Here is a 20,014-nt window from a genome sequence, read left to right as displayed (position 1 = left end):
CACTCGCGCTCATCCTGCCTGCCGAGCCTGCTGCTGCGTCTCAGTAGTGCTGCTGCGCAGTCGGGAGAGGCTCCCACATGGCAGCTGCGCTTGCCAGCCCTGAGCCTGGCTCTGATTGAGCGCACTGATCGCCAGGGGGTAGTTCCTGCATTGAGCATCTGCCCCCTGGTGGTCAGTGTGCATCATAGCGACCAGTCATTCTGGTCGTTCCGCCGTAATGATCGCTTAAGCTTTCATTACTAGTATATAGATTAGACAATGAGAAGAATGGAACTTACATGATTTAAATATATTACCTTTGTGTTTTCCCATATTTCTGTGCATTTCTAATTAAATTATTTAAGATTTAGGTTATTTCTTTCTAATATAAAAATTTTATATTGCACAATGTAATATATAGAAGGTATATTTCCCCAGGCCACTAAAAACCTGAAAGGAAACATATGCAACATATTTACTTATAAAGTAAATTGTTGCGAATACTTCCTAGTCCTTCTCCTGCAAGGTAGTGACTATATCCATTTTATATTATTGTCAATCTGAAAGGCACTAAAAATCTAAGGAAATAAATTTCACATGTGCCAAGTAGATGAAGAACTGCCTCAATATATTTTTTAATATTAGAAATAATAAAGATGACACTGTGATTTTATAAATGTGACAACCATAAATTCTTATCTGAAGCCAGGCTACCCTTGGGCATATTGTGGTATGGCTAATAGGTTGTGTTGTGACTGTTGTGTCCCATAAAGCATGTCAGAGAGAGTATTCATCTCACATATAAAGAGTTCCACCTGCCTGGGAAGGCCCAAAGGGGCCATGAAGAGATGAGAGAATATCTCACAGCCAAGAAACAGAAACTGAAGAGAATTATCAAAGGGGAAATGCAGTGTTCTAGCAAAAAGTCAGATCTAGGAGGCTAATAAGTAGCTTATTTAGTGAGAGTCAGCATTTCAATTTTTTATTAAGATATTGAAAACAATGAATGAAGATATAAGCAGCAGCCGGCAGTCAGTGGTGCATTTGCTTCTTTCAGAGTCTGTTTTCATCATGTGACTTCACTTGAAACTTCTGGTCTGTGCCACAACAGGCAGTATCTTAGATCATGCACTAATTTATTTTATTTTTAAAAATATTTTTAAAATTAATTTTATAGAGGAAGGCAGAGGGAGCGAGAGATAGAAACATCAATGATGAGAGAGAATCTTTGACTGGCTGCCTTCTGCATGCCCCCCAGTGGGGATCCAGCCTGAAACCCAGGCATGTGCCCTGACTGGGAATTGAACCATGATCTCCTTGTTCATAGGTCGACACTCAGCCATTGGGACACACTGGCTGGGTTTGTTGCTAACTTAATAGGAAGGTTTAGACAAAGAATTTGGGCTTTGGGTTAGATAAACCTGGGTTAAAATTACAGCTTGACCAATTATATTTTTCACAAGTTACTTATTTTCTCTGTACCCTGGATTATTCATTTGTAAAAAGAAAATAACATTACTGTGAGGATTAAATGAAAGAGTATGTATAAGCAGTATCAGCTATATAATTGTCGGGGCCTGGTGCAAAATGTAAATGTGAGGCTCTTTGTTCAAAGATTATTAAGAATTAAAAGTTGGAGACAGCAGAGCATTAAACCAAATGTGGGGCTCTTGTAAGTGCAGGCCTTTTTTCATACTTAAGTGCCTTCTTTAACATAACTATAGAGTGTTTCAGTTTTTACTTCTCAGTTTGAAAGGCACCTGATATTTTTAGAGGGGTGAGTCAAAACACTTGCAAGCGACTCTAAATACAAACTCTGAATCATGATGTTTTACATTTAATAAGCAATACCCTGGCTGGTGTGGTTCAGTTGGTTTGGTCCCGTGCACCAAAATGTTGCTGGTTCAATTCCAGGTCAGGGCACATGCCTGGGTTTTGGACTCAATCTCCAGTAGGGGGCATGCAGGAGGCAGCCAGTAGATGCTTTCCTCTCACATGGATGTTTTTCTCTCTCTTCTTCTCCCTTCCTCCCCTCCCTGCCAAATAAATAACTTTAACAAACACATAGTCAAACTATACAATGTTTGTGTTATTGGAGGGATAATGCAAAAATAGTCTTTAAATTTAGAGTGTTCAGAGTAAGTGCACGCTAATACTAAACTTACTATTCAAGGTAGGTGAAAATAGAGGGCATTGATCTCGATGAATTTTTAAAAATATAAATCTTTATTGTTTCAGTGAATTTTTAAATGCATTGATTCTCACAGAAAACAAACACATAGCTGCTATTAGGACTAACCAAGTCAGAGAATGAAGCTGAGGTTATAATATTTGTGAGGGAGAAGATATGAGCAATTTTTAACCTTCTAGATGTCTTTAATAAAGCATAATTTAAAACTTCATTAACTTTTTAGAATCTCTGAAGAATTAAAAGCCTCACATCATTACCTCATTAAAGGCACCTGTCTGATATATTTTCCCTTAAATCAAACACTTGGCCTAGATCAAGGAGGGATAGAGAAAAAATTATTTTTAAAAATATCTATAATTCCGAGAATGATTAATACATAATCTCAGCTTTAAGAGGGTATTAAGAAATAGAGGACCTGTCTAGACCATTGAGATCCAAATAATAAATGGCTCTTAACAACAGAAAGGGAAAAACTAGAAAATGAAGATAATCTTGTCTGATACATTCAGAAAATAAGGTGGATAATATGTGAAACTTTGAGTTAATAATAAAGTGAAACCTTTATATACCATATTAAAGTATTAGTGAAGTCAGTGGGCAAAGTCAGCTTTGCCTAATTATCTGAATTATCACAAACGATACATTAATTTTATATGAACATTAAGATCTTAATGTCTTACTTTTTAAGCTTAATGTAACTAAGTAGGTGAAATCTTATTCTGTGTTCTGGTCCAAAGGAAGAAAACAGGTCTTTATAATGGAAAAGCAAATTCTACTTTTAGATAGGTCAGAAGAGTAGCAATTCTTTTTGTGCTACATGGCATTTATCAGTATCTTTTGGAGCATTTCAGAAATGTTTCCCTTCTGTTGTTTTTAATTTTCTTCATAGCAAACTTTATCTCTGTACTATTCAATAGTCAGAAGATAGGACTTTTAAAAAACGATGCCACAAATAGAGAGGAATATACAGTTTATGTTTCACACAGTCAATTTCACCAGAGGCCTTGGTAACCACACCTAGTCCATTAAAGCTCTTTGTAAGATCCCAATGCCGTGCTGTAGAGTTAAATTGGAGTAGGGAGTGGGGAGAGGAGGGTGTAGGATAAACCAGAAAAAAAACTGTTCCGATCCATCAGTTTTGCTTTATGTAAAATGGGCATTTTACCAATCATCAATTCCTATAGGTAGGTGTCTTTAACCACTAAAAATAATGATAAAATAGTGTGTTGCACTCTACTCAACATGGTGACAGCATTAATGTGTCCCAGACTACATTAACGAGGGAAGACAAACCATGGATTCACTGGGATTTCCTGAAAATTCATCAGTTGTGAAATCTCTTCTCACCTGCTCTGGATAGCCATCCATACTCCTTTGCCCTTTAGTTTGAATTAAGCACCGTCCAGGCTGAGGTCCCCGGGTGGCCTGTGAAGAGGGGATCTGAATAGGCAATGGTGACTGGAACTGCTGGATGGTCACTTTGTTTATATTTCCCTCATATGGCTGCTGCTCCCGGCTACGATGCTGAAGGCTTTGGGACCCCATCAAGGTCTGGATATGGCTGCCTGCCTGTGGAGAAGATAATCTGTCAGATGACGATTTGTGGTGTTGAAAGGATGTGATTAAAGTAGAAAACACGTACAGATACCTCTTTGGTAAAGTGGCATCATTTGGGCTTGCAGCCATGGCTGGAAAAGATAATGAAAAGACAGCAAGGGGCCGCCTACTGTGGTCTGTGAAAATGTTAATATTGGAGCAAGGTTGCATTAAATACATTCGCAGTCAGCTGGTGGTTTGCCAAAGTTTATTTTAACTCCAATTTTAAGGGAACAAAATTCAGTCCAAGAAAAAGAAGTCACTACTTAAAAATAAAGTCAGGTTCCATATGGCATTTTATTTTGAAATACACCAGGGAGAGAGATGTAATATATGGAACCTTTATGCCACAAGTGCTTAGTGATATTGCTTACATGAGTGTAGTCAATATTTATTGATTTTCTGCATTTTTAAAATCAAGAGTATTACTTAAAGAAAACTAAAAAAATTGTGTTTTGACATTCAAAAAAAATTAAAATGGAATCAACAGTATGGTTTTGGGAATCTTTAAGTTACATTAAAAATTAATCATGAGATAAATTCTTGTGAGTATCGATAGTCTGTGGAGGCACTAGATCTGGAAAGGTCTTCAGAGTGAACTCTGTAAGGAGATCACCTCATGTTGAGCTTTCAGAGATTCATCAGTAAAGTGATCATCTCTTAGTCCTTAAAGGCAGTTATGGAGGCCAGAGGGCATGCTCACTCTGGTCTCCCATCTTTGAATGATACGGTGCGAACCCCTGCTCCTTTGTTCACTCCTATTTTCTCACCTTCTTTCTAGTATCAGCTCCTTCAGTCACTCTACCTGATATTTTTTCTACCAAGCAACCAGATCTGTTTGTGAGCTGGTAATCGAGAATATCTTTTAATATCAGGTAGGGCTTAACATGGAGGTTTAACATGAGAAATGAAAGCTTATCATAAATATTTTTAAGCATATGTATTAGGATAGTGCTGTGGTCGGTACTTCACTCATCATTATGGAAGGATCTGAGGGTTTACTTCACGAATTCATTTTCTTTCTTGTTGATCTTTTAAGGTTGGGTAATTTGGAACTCAAAAATGAATTTCACCTTAGAATTCATTAGCTAAGAAAGCCTGTGAATTTTCCTGCCTAATCAAGATTTTGATTACTATGAAAAGGTCAGGTTGGAGGAATAAAAGAATAATTTTAAGCAAGTAGTCAATGAAGAGGTTAATTTTATTTTTTTAAGAGACATCAGGAAATGACAGTGATCATGGAAAATCATTTGAAGGAGATGAAAGGCATATTTCTTGATTCCAAACAAGAGGTAATTGAGTGAAGAAAATACTCAAAAATTATTATTTGGCCATATGTAGAGCAAAGGAAATAACCATTTGATTATATTTTTTTAGGTGTTTAACTGGTTCTCTTGGTATCATGTACAGTTTTTTACATCAAAAACCAGCAAAGATATTTAGTATGAGAATCTTGAGGAAAAGATGGAAAAAAAACTTTCAGGCTATTCCAGCATAGTGAAAAACAGTTAGCAATCCAGCACTGGCCAACACAATTAACCAGCGACCACAACACTACAACACCAGCACAACTGAGATAACCACGTAGAGGGCAAATGTGTATTTCTTGATGAAATCTATTCCCTTTTCAGCCATCCTAGAAGACTGAACACCCCTCTGGTCAAGTTTTTCCTTATTGCAAATTGAATTCTCTCCTACCTCTGTGGAATTTCACCTTCTCTTGTATGGGAGGAGAGAAAAGCCATGATAAACACAGTATCACACTGTGAGCTGCTAAGTCACCGGCATGCTGAGTTAGTTAGAGAAAAGTATTTCCTGGAGTTCGAGGAGCTGGGAGTATAGGCTGGCTTAGGCTTACTGTCCTGGCTTCTGAACAGTCCATTGGTTTTACATTTATACCTGCTTCTCACCTCCACTAGCATAATATTCATGGATCTTCAGTCAGTGCTTGAGTCAGTGGACACACAGGAAGTGATCACATAGACAAAGCATTTTTAACACCCAGAAAAACTTAGAGAGATATGGCATATAGCTAGAGTTCCAAAACATGTAATCTGCCTGAGAAAAATCAATAATGACCGCTTAACAATCACTTCATTGATTAGAATATTCTGGTAATGGTCTATCCATGGTTACAAAATTAATTCTATATATTATAGAACTGTAATAGTCTTTAGATTTTTTTTTGGTTTATTTTTTCCTTCTGATGGGACAGTTTGAGCTCAGAATTTTGTTTCGATTTGGAACTTGAGGGCAAACACCATATCCTACTTGCCATCTTTAATGACTGGCATTTCATAAATAATAGCTGTCATCCAAACACTAGGTGCCAAGCAATGTGCTAAAACTTACATGTATTATCTCCTTTAATCCTTGTAACAGCATTAGAGATAATTATTATTATCCAATTATATTGAGGAGAAAACTGAAGCTTGGAGAGGTTAAGTAACTTTCCCAAGTCATCTGCCAACCGGTAAACTGGCAGGACCAGGATCTGAACAAAGGCTGTCTGACTATGACTATCATAGTGAATTGAAAAGGAGCCATGTAAAGGAACAGAGGATCAGGTTGTTGAGGATGAATATATTAAAATCTTTAGCAGCTCTTTAATTTGCCAAAGGGCCATTCCTACTTACTGATTTAGGTCTATCACCTATTTTAGATCCTATGTATGGGACTTAGAGCTGTATAGTTAAGCAAATAGGCTGATGCTCTGTGCACTTAGCAATCTTTCTATGATTATGAAGTGATGGAGCTGGTGTTCTTATATGGCTTGGAAAAATATAACGTGGGCTTGGAGGAAACATCTGTAACGATTCTGTTCGCATCAGCAGCAGTTTTTTTCAGTCTGTGTTTGGGCTATACACTGCACAGGATGGGAATGACAGCTATAGAAAGCAAAGAATTAACACTAAGCTTTGTGTGAAGTTAAACAGACATACAGGACACAAGATATCTAAAAGAACAATTACGGTGTGGAGAGACGGTGATGAGGAAGTTTTTCTGACTGGCACGAAGGCTTAAAGAAAGGTAATAAGGTGCTCACGGTGAAGTACAAAGGACTGATGAAAATGCAGAAAATGTCAGAGCTGGCATTTATTCAGGCAGAGGGGTTAGCGATGAGAACACTGACTCATACTGAAGGGGAGTTTGAACAAAAAGGTTTCTGTAAAGCCTGTGCTACACATTTTGAATGATAAAAAGAAATAGAGAAGATTTGACATTTGTTTTGAATTTTCAAGGGGAAGTTGGACAAAATAACATGTATTTGAGGAGAATAGTGATGGAATGTGGTGTTTTCAAGTTGACCTGAACAAAATACTGTCAAAGTGTATGTTTACAAGGAAAAACTCCAATATCCATTGGACCCAAGGAAACATTACTGTCAACACCACAGAAAAGAAATGTTGATTTTGCTACCTTTAAAGTGTTTGGGAGGTTTTGTATGATATAAAAGAAATGACTTTCTCATGACAACAATACTTTGGTTCACACTGTTCTCTTAGAAAACGGTGTTAGACTGAGAAGTGTATTACCCAATTTGGTCATTTGTCTTACCACCTATCTTGACTCTAACCATTTTAGGGTTCCTTCCAAAAGTCAAACATAGCCTCAAAGGATGACAATTTATGCCACTGAGAATATGCAACTGGACACAATCAACTTCTAAAATTACGTCCAAAAGAGTCCAAAAACGTTTGGGAGCAATTTCAACACACAGAATCATCTATAAAGGATAATTCAGTCGTTGATTTCAAGATATCAGCAGCACTCATTGAAATGAGTTAGTTTTAGTAATTTTGTAAAACAACAACAAAAAGCCCTGTCCCTTTCTATCTACATCATGAATTCTGTATGTTCTCCTTTTTAACATGCAGGTTAAGTTTTAAAAATTGAGGCAGTAGGACTTCTGCTTCCTGGTAGATTGAGTAGGCATACTTTACTCTATTCTCTCCATGAAGAAAAATAAAAAACCCTGAACATTATATATAAACAAATATAAGAAAATTCTGGAAAATAGACAGAAAACAGCAGATCAGCTAGGGACATAGGGACCAAGTAAATGCATAGTGGTGAATTCATTGAGTTTTATTTTTGTGCCGTATATCCCAGACTTGGAGCTGAAGAAGCAGGTAACCTGAAAATGCCTAAAGGTACAGATAAGAAAAGCCTCAGGAAAAGCCTACCCTGTCTAGCCAAAAGACCAGAAAAAAGGGGCAGAAAACTTTGATAGTGACAGCCCTACTATATATAACCAGTGGGAAAACACTGTAGCCCCACAAAGTCCAAGTGGGGATCCTACACTTCTACCCTCATAAGGATGCAACAAGGCACACCAACACTCCTGCTCGTGTACTATCAGAAAAGGCTACTGCCTTCATCCCCTTTGGCCAGCAGGGAGCCCCTCCCCAACCCCCATGGTGTCACTGGAGAGCACAAGGAGCAAGGACTTACTCTCCCACCCAGCAGTAATGAGGCACCCTTCTACTTTCCCAGTAGGATGGTTAGAGAGGGTCTAGTAATGAGGCTACCTTCCCTGAGGTACCAGTGGAGGCCATCTGGGAACTTAGAACGTTAATTTCCACCTAGCAATAATAATACGTTTTTTTGTGTGCCTCAAATCAATAATTAAAATCCTATCTCAAGAGCCTAGAAAAAGAGAAGCCAAATAAACCCCAAGCAAGAAGAAAGAAGGAAATAATAATATCAGAGATCAATGAAATTGAAAATGAGTAACAGAAAAAAAAAGAAACAAAAAGCTGATTCTTTGGAAAGATCACTTCTAGCAAGATTGAATAAGAAAGAAAAAAGAAAACACAAATTAGCAAAATCAGGAATATTACTACAGACCCTGCAAGCATCATAAGGGTAATAAAGTAATACTACAAATAACGCTACACACAAATTTGACAACTTATATGAAATGGGCCACTTTTAAAGCACAAACTACTGTAACTCACCCAATATGAAACAGATAATTTGAAAAGCCCTGCAACCATCAAGATTGGAATATGTAATTTAAAAATCCCCAGGAAAGATATCTCCAGGTACAGATGGTTACACAGGAGAATTTTACCAAACAGTTAAATAAGAATTAACACCAATTCTACACCCTCTCTTCCAGATAATAGAAGAGGAGGGGCACGTCCACTTTATTTCATGAAGCTGGTAGTATTACCTCAATAACAACACCTGAGAAGGACAGTAAAAAAAAGGAAGAAAGAAAACTATAGAGCACTATCATTTATGAATATAAATACAAAAATCCTTAACAAAATGTTGGCAAATGAAATTTAGCAGTATTTGAACTCCATGCCGAAGTGGAGTTTATTCCAGCGATACAAAGCATGTTCAATATTGGAAAATCAACAACTTCAGTGCACATGTTAATGGGCTACAGAAGAAAAATTATGCGATCATATCAATGGAAGCAGAATATATTTGACAAAATTTAGCATCCATTTGTGATAAAAACTCAGAAATATAGAAATGGAGTAGCACTTCCTCTACCTGATAAAGAACATCTACCCAAACCATAAAGCTAACTTAAAACTTATGGGAAAAAAGTGGATGCTTCTTCCCCAAGATCAAGAACAAGGCACAGATGTCCACACTCACCACTCTCATTCAGCAGAATGCTGGAAGTTCTAGTCAGTAGAATAAGGCAAGAGAAGGCAATAACGGACATACAGACGGAGAGGAAGAAATTAAATGTCCTTATTTACAGGTTACCTGATTGTCTACATAGAAAACCCAAAAGAATCACCAAAAAATTCCTAGAATTAACAAATGAATTCAGCAAGGTTACAGGTGTGTTTATGTATGTTAGCAATGAAATGCAGACACCAAAATTTAAATGCAATACCATGCACAGTAACTCAAAAAAAGTAAAATATTTAGGTATAAATCAAACAAAGCTTGTATAAGATTTATATGCTGAGAACTACACAATCCAGAAGAAAGATATCAAACACAAATAAATAGAGAGACATATTTATGGGTTGGAAGACAACACAGTAAAGATGTCAATTCTTTCCAAATTGATACACAGGTTTAACAAATTTCTATCAAAACCCTAGAAAGAGATATATATATATATCTTTATATATACACTGAGTGGCCAGATTATTATGACCACCTGCACCTGACGTTTGTAGGCAAATTAGCTATAATTTTGCACTGAAGTTGCTAGAGGGCCCGATCATTATAAATGTCTGAATAGCACAACATACCTAAGTATCGTTGCTGATCAAGTTCATCCTACATGTTGATGGCGTATTCCAATGGATATGGCTTCTTTCAACAAGACAATGCGCCATACCACGGTGCTTGTATTGTGCTGGAGTGGTTTCAAGAACATGAGGGAGACTTTACCTTGCTTAGGTGGCCCCAACAATCACCAGATCTCAATCCAATTGAGCATTTGTGGGACGAAGTTAAAAGAGCCATCAGGCAGCTGGTTCCACAACCATCAAATCTCACAAAACTGGACAGTGCTACTGATCAGGCATGATGTCAGATTCCTCGCATCACCTTTCAACATCTTGTGGAGTCAATGCCAAGAAGAATCGCCACAGTATTGAAGGCAAAAGGTGGCCCAACGAAGTACTGATGGGGTGGTCATAATAATCTGGCTGGTCATAAAAATCTGGCCACTTAGTGTATATATCTTTATATGTATATTCTATTCTAAACTTTATAAAGAGAACTCATACAACTCAACAAAAGGAAGGTAAACAACACAATCAAAAAATGGGCAACGGACCTAAGTGGATACTTTTTGAAAGAAGACATAAGGAAGGACAAGAGACATATGAAAACATGCTCAAAGTCACTAATCATCTGAGAGATGCAAATCAAAACGACAATGAGTTACCACCTCACACCTGTCAAAAAGGCTATCATCAACAAATCATCAAATGACAAGTGCTGGTGAGGATGCGGAGAAAAAGGAACCCTCATGCACTGCTGGTGGGAATGCAGACTGGTGCAGCCACTGTGGAGAACAGTATAGAGTTTCCTCAAAAAACTAAAAATGGAACTCCCATTTGATCCAATGATCCCACTGCTAGGAATATATCCCAAGAAACCAGAAACACCAATCAGAAAGGATATATGCACCCCTATGTTCATAGCAGCACAGTTTACCATAGCTAAGATTTGGAAACAGCCTTAGTGCCCATCAGCAGATGAGTGGATTAAAAAAACTGTGGTACATCTACACAATGGAATGCTACGCTGCCGTAAGAAAGAAGGAATTCTTACCACTTGCAACAGCATGGATGGAACTGGAGAGCATTATGCTAAGTGAAATAAGCCATTCAGAGAAAGATAAATATCACATGATCTCATTCATTTGTGGAATATAATGAACAACATAAACTGATGAACAAAAACAACATGGATGGAACTGGAGAGCATTATGCTAAGTGAAATAAGCCAGTCAGAGAAAGATAAATATCACATTATCTCACTCATTTGTGGAATATAATGAAAAACATAAACTGATGAACAAAAACAGATCTAGAGACAGAGAAGCATTGATCAGACTGTCAAACCTCAGAGGGAAGGTAGGGGAGGGTGGGAGTAAGGGGGAGAGATCAACCAAAGGACTTGTATGCATGCATATAAGCATAACCAATGGACACAGACAACAGGGTGGTGAGGGCATGAGTGGGGGGCACGGGGGATAATGGTATAAGGACACATATGGAATACCTTAATCAATAAAGAAAAGAAAATCTATCTTTTACTTTTAAATAAAGATAATCATAATCACCAAAAAAGCCAATGAAGCTAGAATAGCTAACACAATTTTGAAAAAGAATAAAGTAAGAAGAATCAGACTGATTTCACGATTATTATGTGTGATATTGGCAGAGGGACAGACATATAGATAAATGGAATGAATCAGAGGACCCATAAATAGACCTCCAAGAAAAATTTTTTGGCAAAGGTGCAAAAGCAATTCAATGGATGAAAGAGAGCCTTTTCAACAAATGGTACTGGCACAATGTGACATCCATAGACAATATAAATGAACTGTGACCTATGTCTCTACATCTTACATAAAAACTAACTCAAAATAGATCATAGATTTAAATGTAAAATGTTAGGAGGACGAGACAACAAGCTATAAAGTTTGAGAGAATATTAGCAAACCATATATTTGACAAAAGACAGTATCTAGAATATATTAAAAGGAAACCTCTCAAAACTCGATAGTAAGAGATTAAACAATTCATTTAGAATAATGGTCAAAAGACACGAAGAGATATTTCACCAAAGAGGATATACAGATGGAAGCAAATAAGCACATGAAAAGATGTTCAACATTGTTAGCTAATAGAGAATTTCAAATTAAAACCCCAATGAGATATTACTACTCATTTATCAGAATGACTAAAAGCAAACATAGTGACAACAACAAATGCTGAAAATGATGAGAAACTGGATCACTCACAGTCTGCTGCAGGAAATGTAAAATGGTAGAGCCACTTTGGAAAAATATTTGGCAATTCCTTAAAAATAAACAAACAAATAAACAAACAAAAAACTAAACATGCAGCCCTAGTTGGTTTGGCTCAGTGTATAGAGCACCGGCCTGCGTTTGATTCCGGTCAAGGGCACATGCCCGGGTTGTGGGCTCAATTCCCAGTAGGGGGCGTGCAGGAGGCAGCCAATCAATGATTCTTTTTCATCATTGATGTTTCTATCTCTCCCTCTCCCTTCCTCTATGAAATCAATAAAAATATATTAAAAAAACAGAACTAAGATAAAACAACAACAACAAAAATAACTAAACATACAAGTACCATATGATCCAGCAATTGCATTCCTGGGCATTTATCCCAGAGACTTAGAAAGACTTAAGTTCATGCAAAAATCTGTCCATGAGTGTTTAGAGAAAGTTTCTGCATAATAGCCCCAAACTAGAAATCTAGGTTTCCTTCAATGGGTGAGTGGTTAAAACAATTGTGATACATCCATACCTTGGAATACTAATCAGCAACAAAAAGGAAGAAACTGTGGATATACACAGCAACCTGAAGTGTACTGAGTTAAAAAAAGCCAATCCCAAAGGTTACTGTATGATACTATGTACTTTTATTTGCATGACATTCTTGAAGTGACAAAATTATAGGAGTGAAGTGTTATAGAAATGCTGGGAGTTAATTAAAAAGTTTAATAGAGCAGTACAGATAACACAGTCTTTGGAGTCAGACGAACCTGGGTTTGATACTTTGCTCTGTCATTTTTTAGTTATGCAATCTTATGTAAGTTATCTAAGTGCTTTGCTTATCATGTAAAAACTGTAGATAATAATAAGTGCTTCACAGAATATTATGAGGATTAAAAAATATACCGTAATACATTCAGCATATTGCTGGTACACAGTAAGTACTCAATAATGGCAATGTGAATAAAAAGTTCTTACCTGCTGAGTAAAGGTCTGACTGCCCTTTGGCCACAGCAATAAGTAATCACCAATTAGAACTTGTTTTAAACTTGTAATTAGTTAATGGCAGCTTGCTTTGGAAACTGCACTTGAAAGTTAGGCAATCAGCAACAGTCTCACACAAGTAACCTTAGTTCAAGGTCAATGAACCCCTAAATATTCCAACTTCTGAAAATCCACCAATACCTGAACTCCATGCTTCCCCTAAACTCTGTCTTACTCAGAGAGACTATGCCTTCAAGCTATTTGTTAGCAAAGCAGTAAAGTATAGATTTGTTCCAGATTTGGGGACATAGCCTTTTTTTAATAGAGGAAGATAGAATATAAAACATTTTCAAAAACTATTCTGCCATCGGTAGAGATGATACTACTTACTCTTCACTAATATGGCTAATATTTTAGGTTGCCACGATTCACCTTCATTTCTGCCCCCCTACAAACCTCCTTCCCTATCATTGCATATGTTTCAAGACAACTGTCCAAGTGAAGAGTATAGCCTGTTCATGTATAAATAACTCAAATTCATGGCCTTGGTCTCATTAACAACCTGCTGTTAGAAACAAAGCTAAATAAAGATTTTGCTTGTCTCTAATTTACACATTTTTATCCCAAATAATACATATTATAGTAGTTACCATTAATTAACCACTTATATGATAGGTGCTGTGATAAATGTCTAACATCATAATCTTCATTTTCAGAGCCACTCTACAAGGTACGCATCATTGTTTCCAAGAGGAGGGAACTGAACAGGGAAGTTTAAGGTGCTTAAGGGCCTGAAATGCAAAGTTAAGTCTCACAGTTTCTCCTGCACTCCTGCTTAAAAGAAATAAAAAGTGAGATCTGAAGAAATAAGAAATACATTGAGATAATGTCCCCCTGCCCCCCCCCCCCCCCCCCCCCCTGCAGCTTGGTGCATAGTTTAGTTTTTGTGTATCAGTGTAATTGTCATTTTGCAGGGCTTGCTTCCCTATTCAGTGCAGTTTTATCACTTTCACAAGTGATTTTGGGGACGGAACTTAGGTTATTTTGTGGAAAATGGAAACTATCAAACAGAAAGGGGCAGTAGGAATCTTTTTTTTTTTTTTGGCAGTAGGAATCTTACAGATATAATCAGGAGGTTTGATGAGCTAAATTATTGAGGGACTAAATTAACAAAAGGGACTAAATTCAATATGATAGAAGGATCTGTAGGTAGGCTCCTGATTTTATTCCTTTTGAGATTCATAAAGGTAAATAAAGAACCTGTAAATATTTTAAAGAAAATGAAGGCTTGTAAAACAAGCCCATTTAGGAATATCTAAAATATGTGATTTGTGTAGGTCACAAAGAGCAAGTTGAAGAGGACTTAAAAATTCTCTTTAAGTATATGAATGGTGTCAAGGTTTTTTTTTCTCTCTCTTTTGAATGGTGAAACAGAAGAAACAATACCAAATTGTGGTAAAAAGTGCTAGCCAAATATATACCAAATGAATTCCTGATATTGAGGGTTATTTACTATTGCAACAGGTCTATGCTATAATTTTTCTGTAGTAGTTTTTTTATTTTTTTTGGTTGGGTGGGGTATGCTATATTAGTGGTATAACATAGTGGTTAGACTATGCTATGGCATCAATCTTCGTTCCTCAATTCCTTGCCCTTATCTTTTTGTCCCATAGGGATGTTGTGAAGATAAGAGTGTGTGTATGTTAAGCATCTTTCCCGTGTCGAATACGTATTGTAGATATTGTTTTATGACTGTGATGAGCACATGATTAAGCTTATTTTTTTCTTCTCGTTTATTTGTATTTAGTTAGGGCAACTTTGATGCCAAAAAGTCTCTGTTCTCCCATTTAGGCAGTAGAGGACAGACTTGAACAAATACAGGGGAGAGAGCTCTGAGGTCTGGAAGGGAGGGGTAGAAAGATGTTCTTCCTCCTGCCGTGGGAATTTGGGGATATTGTATTCTGTTGGTACAGTGCAGTATTTGGGAGGGAGGGGACATTCAAAATATTCACTGATCTTAAATTTTTAAGAGTCTAATACTGATGATATACTCGAGTGCCTCAAGTGACAGGTGAGAAGGTGAGGCAATAGGGCGTTCCCCTTCAGAGCATATATATGCCTTAGGATGGCAACTGGATGATATGTGCAGGCAGTTATTTCTGGCTTATGGCATCTCTATAAGCACATTCTTCTGTGGTTAAATGTCAACTTATAAAGCATAGCCACAGAATTAGAAATTATTAACTAAAAGGAAAAAAAGGAGTATCCATTATAGCAAAATGATTAAATTAGAGCAAAGTCTATACCTTTCAACCTATAATTTGTTTTGTGATGATGCTGATTTTTGCATTCTTAAAATAAAAGTTGTTAACAATAACAATAAAAGTGTTACAATAATTTCTTCCACCCATAAAATTTCTTAGAGCCATAAGTAGTAGAGTAAGTGGTAACAATCAAGTGAAAGAAATGGAATCTTATCATTTTGACAGTCTCTATTTGGCAACAATCCTTGATCATCTGCCAGTTGTCATGTAGTTTAGATCTTCAAATTACATACTCAGTCATGGACGTTTTTATTGCATTGGGTTAGTTTGCTTTTCTTTTTCTTTTAGATTTCTTCCAAAATGGAGACAGCATAAATGTGATTGAATTATTTCAATTTACTGAAGTAGAATCGCTTTAAGGAACACCTCTGTCAAGAATTGATGGAAGTAGTTTTAACCTGTCATTCTTTCTATTGCTTTAGTCTATGACAAGTTTTTATGCTACTGCTGACTTAATAGCCATTTGATAGACACAGTTTATACTTTCATTAAGGGAATGCTTTCGAGCCAGTCTGAATGAGAACAATCTCCTGATTTTGTGACAGTGAGTCCTTCACTACTGGAGACAGCTGTATTGTTGCCCTGGTATTAGAAGATAAGGGGATGTGCTCTGTTAGTTAAAGAATTAATGTTGTATTAAGTAGAAAATTCAATTAAAAAGTGACTATAAAACTAAATAATATTTCATTCAGTTGTTACATTAGCTGTATGTTAGAGAAGAATTTTTCCATTCACATTTTCACAACTTCCTACCTGCATTATTTTTGAGAACAAATTTAGTTGCATAATAAAACAGAGTAAGTTTAAAAGCACCTATGACTTAAGTAATACTAAAATAATCAGCTTAAAAATGCATCATCCCATATATTCAGATTAATGAAATAAATATTTGAAAAGGATCATTAAATAGAGGAAATTATTTTATTGATTTCTTCAAATCCTTCTTCCCAATTCAGCTATTACTAAGAACATGTTCCTAACTCTGAAGGGTCCTATTTTCATGAAATTTTTGACTTTCTAGAGGCCATGTACTCTCCTTTGGCAATTAATTTTTGTTTAACAAGCAAGTCTTTACATATATATATATTTAGCCTCCTACCTCTTCTATTAACAATTTGCAATTATGGGAGGCATTGAATCTAATTGGATGTATTCTTATTTCTTTAGTATACAGCAACAGGTATGGCTGTACTGACTTATTGGAAAAGGTAATATGATAACCAATCAATAATCTATGTTTTAATTAATCCAGCGGTTCTCAACCTGTGGGTCGCGACCCCTTTGGTGGTCGAACGGCCCTTTCACTGGGGTCGCCTAAGATATCTGCATATCAGATATTTACATTACGATTCATAACAGTAGGAAAATTACAGTTATGAAGTAGCAACGAAAATAATTTTATGGCTGGGGGTCACAACATGAGGAACTGTTTTAATGGGCCAGAAGGTTGAGAACCACTGAATTAATCTGAATGACAGTTTCAGACACTGGTAACATAAAATGGGTGTAACCAGAAATTCTCAAGACTAGATTTGAGCCCTTAGCTTATAATACCTATAATAATTCTTTGGATGATTCCACATATTTTAACTTGTACAACCACAAACAATAACTGTAATTTATTCCATAAAGACCATGTTGAGGCTAGTCTAGTAGAGACAGAGTTGTATATTTGTTAGCAAGGGGAAATTAATGGGTGTCTTAATATAATCACTAAATATAAGCACTAGAAATTTCAAAGAGCCTCTTATCAGTGTTTGGTAGATGCTTAACAATGGCATCAATAATTGATTCTCAATACATAGGTCACATAAGGTATAATTTTCACCCACCTACCTCTCCTACTCCCAAACCCTCCTAACCTGCAGGGATATTTGTGACGGTGGGTATGTTTTCACCTCCCAGGCAGCTGGTGGGATTGGAACTATTGCTTAAAACTTCCTTTTTCAACCTAATGGGAAAATTAAGGAGTACTTAAAAATTCACATACACAATCAGTTCCAGATTATTTCTGGACATTTCCAAGGAAAGTAGGGTTGTGTTGATGTAGGTCTAGAATGTCATTTTCGAAGTCCTACAAGGGATAGGGGCTCTTTGTTTTTTGAGCACATTTATGATTCTCCCACTGTTCCACCCTTTTAATACTTATGTCTCCTGAAAAAAGTGACTTTTGGTCAAAAGAAAAACTCTGCAGATATTTGTGTAAGAAATATCTCTCTGGGGGCAATAGATTATGCTGTAAGATTTTTTTTTTAATTTAAAAATCTATAATTGTATGACTTCATCAATCTGCTCTTTCATAAACTCATTTCTTGGTTTTTGGTAAGAACTCACTAACTGCAAATACATTTGGCTACTATTTCTTCCTGAAGGTCTGCATCCTCCGGGGAATATGCCAGTACCATGGGTTATCAATGCAGCCTTTCTGTTGTTCAATGCAAAGTGCTGAGTGACATCCACATGGGGGAGGGTGACAGGAAAAGGATGAGGGAAGCAAGAAGAATCTCAACCTGCCCACTGACACAGAAAGACCTCTTTTCCTAATGTTTGGAAAAATGTTTGAGTTCAAAATAATTCCATTTACAGGATCCCAATCTGTTTCTGAGTTTCAGTGATGGCCCAGACTACCAGAAGAAAAACTCACTCTAACCAGTGCAAAATTTGCTCCTATCAGAGGTGAAAAATGAGGCGTCGGGAAGAGAGTCAGAAAAGAGAAAGCCTGGATTGTGCTTCGCATCACTCACAGTGGTAGAGAGGATGGTTCTCACTTGCTTATGGACTGATGAGAGCAAGGCCTTCCTCCTGGGGGTTCTTTGGGAATAACGCATATTGCTTTGGGAGGAAAAAATACAAAGCCTCAGGCAAAAGTTAACTACCTGACGTATTTCCTTCTGTACAAAAGGAGAGTTTGTGGCACTGACAATCACTAAAGTTTCAGAATAATGTTTTAACACAATTTTACTTTAAATTATAACAGATATTCTTGCCTTTGATGGAAATAAGAAATATTTCAACTACCCTGTCTTATCTTTTATATGTGCAGTTTACCCCGTTGATTTTTATTTCTGCTTCTTCCATATCTTGACTTGCTCAATTTTAGCCTCAATATTTACTCTACTTTCTGCCATCCTGATGTTCTTCAATATTTAAACCTTCACCTGTCTTATCCATTCTAGGATTTCCTCAATTTTTATGAAAGTGAGCCCCCCTCCTCTCCACTCTTGGCGTAAGGGATTCCAACAGCACAATTGCCCAGTCTGAGTTAAATTACAAAAGCCAAGCATTGTAGCTATTTTATTTCAGTTCCACCGATAGTGCTGGTAGTTTGTTTTTAATGGCAAGAGGTTTTGAGAAAACTACTTTTCTATTATTAAAACTTGATTATAATTTAGATAAAATTTTATAGCATTAACAATAAAATGTTTTTATTTAAATCACTAACTGTAAGGAAGACATAAACAGATGGAAGAACATACCGTGTTCATGGATTGGTAGAATCAACATCATTAAAATGTTCATACTACCCAAAGCAATCTATAGATTCAATGCACTCCCCATTAAAATACCAAAGGCATATTTTACAGACCTAGAACCAACTCTCCAAAAATTCATCTGGAATAAAAAATACCCCGGATAGCTGCAGCAATCCTGAGAAAGTAAAACAAAGTAGGAGGGATCTCAATACCAGATATCAAGCTGTATCACAAAGCCACTGTCCTCAAAACTTCCTGGTACTGGCACAAGAACAGACATATAAACCAATGGAATAGAATACAGAACCCAGAAATCGACCCAAACCATTATGCTTAATTAATATTTGACAAAGGAGGCAAGGACATACAATGGAGACAAAACAGTCTCTGCAATAAATGGTGTTGGGAAAATTGGACAGATACATGTAAAAAAAAAAAAAAAGAAACTAGACCACCAACTTACACCATGCACAAAAATAAACTCAAAATGAATAAAGAACTTAAACATAAGACGGGAAACCATAAAAATACTAGAGGAATTCACAGGGAGCAAAATCTCAGACATATGCCGAAGCAATATCTTCACTGATACAGCTCCTAGGGCAATGGAAACTAAAGAGAAAATAAACATATGGGACTACATCAAAATAAAAAGCTTCTGCACAGCAAAAGAAACCATCAACAAAACAACAAGAAAGCCCACTGCATGGGAGAACATATTTGCCAATGCTATCTCAGATAAAGGTTTAATCTCCAACATTTATAGGGAAATCATACAAGTTAACAAAAGGAAGATAAACATGCTCAAAGTCACTAATCATCCGAAAGATGCAAATCAAAACAACAATGAGGTACCATCTCACACCTGTCAAAATGGCTATCATCAACAAACGACAAGTGCTGGAGAGGATGTGGAGAAAAAGGAACACTCGTGCACTGCTGGTGGGAATGCAGACTGGTGCAGCCACTTTGGAAGACAGTATGGAGTTTCCTCAAAAAACTAAAA

The 20,014-nt window shown here is 36.7% G+C and overlaps 1 protein-coding gene across 1 annotated transcript in view; it reads right to left on the bottom strand.

Annotated features, from left to right (window-relative positions):
* The window catches only part of LRRC7 (leucine rich repeat containing 7), a 307,069-nt gene that overhangs the window by 38,502 nt on the left and 248,553 nt on the right, over positions 1 to 20,014 (bottom strand). The window contains exon 22 of the mRNA XM_023762876.1: positions 3,518 to 3,739. Coding sequence (XP_023618644.1) covers positions 3,518 to 3,739 — 222 coding nt within the window. The remainder of the gene's footprint in view (positions 1 to 3,517; positions 3,740 to 20,014) is intronic.

Source organism: Myotis lucifugus, unplaced genomic scaffold (assembly GCF_000147115.1).
Source record: "Myotis lucifugus unplaced genomic scaffold, Myoluc2.0 scaffold_265, whole genome shotgun sequence".
Taxonomy (NCBI): domain Eukaryota; kingdom Metazoa; phylum Chordata; class Mammalia; order Chiroptera; family Vespertilionidae; genus Myotis; species Myotis lucifugus.
Note: the sequence above shows the minus strand (reverse complement) of the source record. Positions and strands in the feature narration are given on the sequence as shown.